General features: G+C 42.1%; 1 protein-coding gene across 5 annotated transcripts in view; it reads left to right on the top strand.

Moving 5' to 3' along the window:
• Positions 1-6,827, top strand: part of Lsd-2 (Lipid storage droplet-2) — an 8,719-nt gene extending 1,892 nt beyond the window's left edge. Inside the window, exons 1-2 of one of the 5 annotated variants that reach the window (XM_086969094.1) lie at positions 1,240-1,353; positions 5,042-6,827. In XM_086969094.1, coding sequence (XP_086825220.1) covers positions 5,085-6,203 — 1,119 coding nt within the window. In that variant the 5' untranslated portion in view covers positions 1,240-1,353; positions 5,042-5,084 and the 3' untranslated portion in view covers positions 6,204-6,827. The other 4 variants (XM_022836637.2, XM_022836638.2, XM_022836640.2 and 1 more) reach the window with 4 other exon arrangements.
• Positions 6,828-7,285: the final 458 nt, after the last annotated feature.

Here is a 7,285-nt window from a genome sequence, read left to right as displayed (position 1 = left end):
CGCTCAACGAACTCTTCTGGGGGCTTTTTTTTTCAAATACAATAATTTGTGTGTTTCAAAACTGCAATTTCGTAACAACGAAAAACAACAACTCCTTTTTAAGGTCGTACAATTCAGCGCTTGCTTTTAGAACAATAAATGATTTATCATCTACTAGATGTCGAAATACAGTTTAGGACAATGAAGAGGGCCTAGTGCAGTTACTGCTACCTACAGTTTCAATAGTAGTATTCCATCTGAACAGATTCACCGTTTTAAACATAGAAATCAAAGTTTAATCGAGATCTGACGTTGTGCAATGCACACAGCATCGGAAGCTGTCATCACCGATCACCGGTTAAGGTAGTCACAATCGACGTTTAAGTGAAGATTTACTCATATTTGAAGTTCAGAGATAAATGAGGATCGCAAAGCGTACATCGATAGACGTCTGTTTATTCCTGTTCACAATGTACATATGGGCACTGTTGCTGGCATATATATTTTAATCCGACGTAAATGTGACAGAATTTCGCTATCAGATACATAATTACCATTTATATTAACGTTATTAGGCTTTCTAAGATATTTTTTCTAAGATATTTCTAAGATAAGAAGATGAATGACGCTTATCATAGTGACACTTTCACATTTAGCCCAACGCTGTTAAAGTTCTTGGACAATACGTAGCCTTTGTGGCTAATGATTTTTTGGCATTATAACTCGTCCAGCAACCGAATGATCGTTAATCCAACCCTCTCGCTATCGGGCGACCCTTTGGACAAAACGTACAACAAAGCAGACATTTACCAATAGAGTTCGAGACTGTTTTGCTGTCCTCGTCGTGCGAGCCGTCACCTTCACGAACCTAGAGGTAAACTTACCCGTGTTTGTGTTTGAATCGATGAATTAACTGATTAAGCGATGGAGGTCGTGCAGCCATCACAAAATATTACCCGACCCCCAATAGCAACCTCTAAAAAACGTTGTTATTGTACAGGCATTACTGTTTACTTGTAAGCTTGGTATTGATGCGGCTTGTGGAACAGGTGTGTAGCATATCTGTCTCATTTCGAATAACTATCCCAGTGCCGGCCTAGTACAGATCGTCGTTAATATGTTTATTCAGCAGCTGATTCGATGACTCAGCAGATTGTGGTGCCGACTTGTGATTGGTCACCTGTTTGTGGCGGCTTCTTACCGGGCTGGCCACGTTGCCTTAAGAGCCAGCAGACTTCGCGCCCTATTCAGCATCACTTCGGCGCTGCGTTCGTACCTCGTTATACCCTCTCCGTGTCAGGCGGCTCCTTTCCTTTCCGCGCAGACGGCAGTTGCCTCAACGGAAATAGCCAGGACTCAGAACTCACGATTTCGGTAAGCAGCCATTTCGATGAACGTCGTGGTTTGATTCAGAAGCGAAGTTCTTTCTCGAAAATTTTTAATTTAGTTTTTTAGATGCTGCGGGCAAATTTTCGTGAGAGAAAAAACAGAATCAAAGGTACCGAGAGGTATATAGCAAACTGGAATTAACCAGACAGCAAAATTGGTCTGAGGTTTCTGTCGTGAATGTTGTCATTTCTTGTGTTGTTGTATGCCAGCGAGATCAATCCTCTACTTTGAGAACATGTCTGCGAATGAAGACGCCACCGGTCCGCGGAAGTAAGTGGGTTTTTTTCAGCGTAAACCCTGTGTAGATTGTTAGGACAAGATTTTTATCATTATGATTATAATGTCATATACAATCGATCCGTAAAATAAGAAATGGACGGAACTGTGTTGTTTTCAGCCTTCTACGATATATGTTTAGCTAAAAATGTCCCCGACTTACTCAACTTACAAAACCACCATTTTGACTCTATGATTCTGGCTAATTAGCGATTCTCGAACGAACCGTTTGTGTTCAGAAAAAGATTTAGGAACACAAAAAATTAGCATTTGACGAAATATTTTGATAACACAAGTTCCGCTGACCAGTATCAAGTTGCGTATTTGATGTAATCATAGTACTTTTCCTGTTCCCAGAACTTCGTCAAACTTTATTGTTGTTTCATCAATGGACTTGGCTCGCAAACGTCATCGATTGATAGCTGAGTCGTACCGAAGATGTCGTTACCCTAGCATTTCTGGCGCGCCGCGAGATATTGGTGGCGTCTTCCTAACATTTAGATGGTTTTTAGACTAACAGGTACTTGTGCTACATGACAGCTTGTTAGTCTAGCATTAAGAATATGCAGACGAGTAGCTGTCAACGCAGGGTTTTTGGAACAATGGCATTTGTTTTTTTTTTCTGTGTGTGTTCTATTGTGTGAGATCGTAATATTAGCTAGACAAATCAATCATCGATGTGATGTAGTTCTGTGAACCTTGGACAATACCGTATAGCTTATTACGCTGCCTCAAAATAGAATGTCAATGGAATTTCGTCACGCGGTAGATAACAGATTTTCCACTGATAGTTATTAGCCAAGAAGGCCGGAAAAATTCTGACGCAATTACAATCTCTTTAATCTATTATAATTTGTCGACGCGCGCCGGTCGAAGGTCCAGAGGCTCTTCTTTTTCACCTTTGACCTGTTTCCGCTATTCTCTAATGGAATTCCGTATCTTTCTTGTAAGTGACTAAAATTCGTGTTACCTCATGCTATTTTGACCAACAGCTGGCTTGCGTTGAGGTAAGGGACGATCACAGTTACGAAATCCTGTTGCATCCTCCGTGTCGACATGTGGCGGAAGCCGAATTAGCCTCGGCCTTTGCCGGTGTCGTATGCTGCTGTTGTAAATTAGTTTTTGAGAATTTCTTAATTTCACATATTTTAGTTCCGAAAATCTCTCAATTTTACATATTTTAGCATGTATGCACGTGTCGCACGATTCGTGTATCTTTTCAAAGGAAATTGTGCCCTCATCGAAAACCGCGACGCCGAAGGCACGCTTGATTTGTACGTACAAGTTAGTAAAATGGTTTACTTCGGATGCCTCGAACCATAGCCATTAATTGTGGCTTTCGCAATATCCTACGAGGCACCTAAAGCCTCTGAAGCGATGAGGTGCAAAAGGTCAAGCCATAATAGTTTTCCACGACCTGTATTTGCGAGCACGTAATTAACCTATTCGACAGAGATGAATGACACTACTACGTGTCACAACCACAAACCTTAGGTCCAAAACCAAAAGTTATTCTCTGTTATTTATTAAAAAAAAAAGTTAGCGAGAATAACGTCTGAGTGTCTATGTATAGATTCATGTAGAAAAGCGTTTCTAGGAAAGATGACAGGTTTTTGAATCGCTCTAGAATACCTATTGCTTTGAACTGTCATGTAATCAGCTACGGAGAGAACCACAATTCATAATGATAGATAAGTTAAATATAGTCAGTGTCGTTAGGACAAATTTCTCCATTAGCATGGCGGATGTCTGTGTGTGGTCCCATCGTTTGGACACCCAACGTTTTGTATTGCGTCTATTGTGGGACTGAAGAGCAAATATTAAGAGTGTATCTATCATCAACCATCGCGGCAAGCCATCATAGGATCTTCGCGAGTCAAAACGCCAGCAGTTTGGCGGCTCTTTAACTGAGCTATCGGCTGGCGTCGGTGCGTTAAAAGAACGTATTGGAAGTTTTGCACTATCAAGCATAAAATGACCAAACGAGTCATCCTTCGTATCTGACATGCACACATAGTATATCTAAAGAGTACATATATCTATCAATGCTGTTGGGTGAAGGAAATCTTAGCGTCGTTGCATGGAGGTGCAAAGTTTTCTATTGAGGTTTGCTTTCAATTTCCTGGAGGCACAAATCGTTTTGTCTCATGTAGAATAATTTAACGTAGCGTATATTCGTGGGTTGTTAGGAATTACGTATCCTTGTAAAGCGAAATCTTTCGTTACGACCTGTGCTACCGATCTTCAACATGTTACCTAACCTGAAATCTAAGTAACAAGCATAACAATAGAAGAAAAGTGACGACATACCGAAGCGTCAAAGTTTCATTATGAAGACAATTAGGCCAATTTTGAATTTACACGTATTCTTGTAGTCGGCGCTCTAATTCATACTATCATATAATATTAAAAATCTTAGTCAGACTTGATTTATGCTGGTTCGAGAGTTTTACGACGTCTAGGAGTCTCTTGATGTGTAAGAATCAAATTTAAAGTGCCGTGACTCACTGAGTACTGTTAGCAAGGTCTGTTGGAACAGCCTATTGCAGTAAATGCTTCTACAGGCTTAGTTGGAGGATGTTGGCCCGTTGATTGTAGCAGCCTTTCTCCTATATATAGCTATAGCCCCTTTCTCCTGCTGCGTCGCCCCTTTCACCGTAGCTAGTAAAGCGTTTGGCGATAGTGAGTAGAAAACTGTTTTTAAGGAAAACGATGACACAACATGGCCCCATCCATTAAACTTACACCAACGCGCTCCCTGCTGCTACCGCGAACAAATGAACGATAGCATCATTGAAAGGTAGTGCAATCATTCGTGTGGGACTTCTACACAAAGAACGAGGAACCCATCCGTGAACAGAAATTCGAAAGCCAGTCAGTGTGGGTATAATGCATTTGTTAAATAAGCAAAGACCATGCATATAATCTACTAACAACGTTCCCTCCGTAATTTTCTCTTTTGCTCCACTGCGTATTGTTTGCCCTGTGTTCGAAGTGTATTGAATACGAATAGTAGCTTCGCTTGGGCTTGAAAGGAGCAGTGCTGCGAAATAGCAGTAGTTATACACCTTTCATATTTGACGCGATTGGTTGTCACCTTCGTATCTTTGATGATATCCGCAGTGCGCTCATTTTGGAAAGTGTAGGCTTTCGATAGGAGGCAAGAGGCGTAGCAAATCCGATCATAGAGTCATTTTGAAGTGGTTGAGGGAATACTGTGGTGGACAATGCCAGGTATCGCTGAAGCCAGTAGGGTTGCATCGATGGCAGCTCCGATCATAGTGCTCCTCGATGCCGCCGCCCTACTGCAGTGAATTTTGTTAAAACATTGCCTGCTTGCTTTGTATTACCTTCACGCTACGTGCCTTCTAAAAATGTTGTTTTATTCGTTTCACAGTGGTAAACTTCCCGCGTCCGCAGCGACAGACAACAATAGCGACATGGTGGCAGAAACTAATCGAGCGCAGAGTGTGTTCGTGACGCGGGTATCGGCCCTGCCGACGGTTGAGGCAGCACTAGGAATGGCAGTAAGCTCGTACAACAAACTCAAGGAGGTCTCGCCGGGCCCGATCAAAAACGTCATCGAAGTGAGTGAAAAGACGACCCAAATAGCCTTAGCTAGCTCACAACCAATTATCACTAAACTGCAGGGACCTATCCAGTTCGTCGATTCGTTGGCCTGCCAGGGACTCGACCGTGTTGAGCAGACCGTGCCCGCTGTCAAAGAGGCACCCGAGAAGATTTTGTCCGATGTTAGGGTATTTGGAACCAATAAGGTCACGGCTGTACGCAACAGCGTTGTAGACTACAGCAATCAAAAACTGCAGCAGTTGGGTCTCGGTGCAATGGCGCCTGAGCGTTTTGGTGAGTACTGCGAACAGCTGGTGGGTTACGCTACAGTGGCCCTGGCAACGGCGGAAGGCATGCTCGATTCGCACTTGATTGCGCGTGGAGCTGTAGTGCCGAAATTTGAAGACAATGTAAATCTGCGCGATCGGATGGAGCACCTCACGACGAAGGCACGTCTTGCTGTGACCCATCACACGACCGGTCGTTTCCTGGCTGCCCAGAAAGCGGCGTCTGATGGCGTTTCCCGGGTTCTTGAAGCCTTAAGTGTGATCTATGCTCTCAAGGACAACGTTCAAGAAGGAAAATCGGTGCAGGAGTTCGCCCATATTTTACACTTCGATTGGCTGGCCAGTCTTCTTGAAGAGGCTAAGGAGAAGCCTGCCGCGCAACAAGCACTCTTTATCGCACAGGCCGCAGCTCGTCAGGCACAGGATTCCCTGAGCAAGGCTCACGAGGGCGTCAAGGGAAAGCTCACCAGTACCTATGCAGCGGTGCTCAATCGAGCCAGTGAATTAAGCTCTACCCTTCAAAGCACCTCTGTAAACCAACTAAGCTCGCAGGTGATGTCTACCTTAACCGAGAAAGCTCAGCAACTGCAGGACTTGATTCGCCAACTAACTGGTCTCAACCTAAAACAATATCTACCCGAACTTAAAGCAAATCAGGCCAGTGGTGATGGCAGTAGTCAGTCAGGGTCCGGCGGAAGCTAAGTTAATTCCCTATCGTAAGCGAATCAACAACGTGGTAGACGACAAAAGTTTACTTGAAGCGTTACTTTTCATGTTTAATGCTCAAGTGTACATTGGAGAAATGGACCCCTGTTACGGGACCCCTGTTGCGCCGCTGAGATGAGTACTGTAGCTGCAGCTTTGGAGTGATGCATCAAATCTGTGACAAACCACTATTTATGTATACATAAAAATATATCGAAAAATAAAGTATCATTTTCATATACATCCATATACATAAATATGGATTACTGCATTAGCGCACACAATGCGACTTTATAATGCAACTTTTTTTTTATTGAAGTGGGTTTATTTTTTTTTTTAAGAAGAAAAACGCTAATTACAACAAGCAATAGCGAAGTGCCGTGCATCAAAAAAGCTTTTTTAGGGCAAACGCGTTGGAAAGTTGTGGTGTGAAAGGTTGAAGATGACATAGTGTAGAACCTCTTCAAAGAAGATCTTAAAAGTTGATCAACGCTGGAAATATAATAACGATAGCAGCAACTCATAATAAACAGGTTCAATTAGCAGACCGAAATGCTGCGTTTGTTTGTTACATAGAAAAATATTTAATAAAGATGAGGCATATACTACCATCGATATCAACTTGATTTAGCGTTCAGTTATGATAGAATATGTCAAACAGGAGACCTGTAAATGCGTTGCCTCCTCGGTTGTCTTGTTTACTACTTCTGTATAGTTTTAAATTAACACACGATGCCAACGTTTAGCAGACAACAGATTGTGTCAAAATTATTACGAACGATATAGGGTATTTTAATAAGTGTCAACATATTCTAAAGCGGGTATCTACAATACAAACTGTCACATATATAAACAATGTACCAAATTTTTTTCTGAGAAAATTTTTCACCGTTTACATTTCACATCTGTTAGAACAGCAGAAGTTCCACAAATTATTTCAATATAGAGCGGATTTTAACAAGAGCGCCTTAATACCTTTTTCTAGATACATTAAGGATATTTTGATTGACAATACGTATTTTTTGTCGCTATTAATTAACGTTACGGCACTACAACATAGCATCATATGAAACAAGTAA

This window comes from Varroa jacobsoni, unplaced genomic scaffold (assembly GCF_002532875.2).
Source record: "Varroa jacobsoni isolate VJ856 unplaced genomic scaffold, vjacob_1.0 scaffold_658, whole genome shotgun sequence".
NCBI lineage: Eukaryota > Metazoa > Arthropoda > Arachnida > Mesostigmata > Varroidae > Varroa > Varroa jacobsoni.
This window is presented reverse-complemented; position numbering and strand designations above follow the sequence as displayed.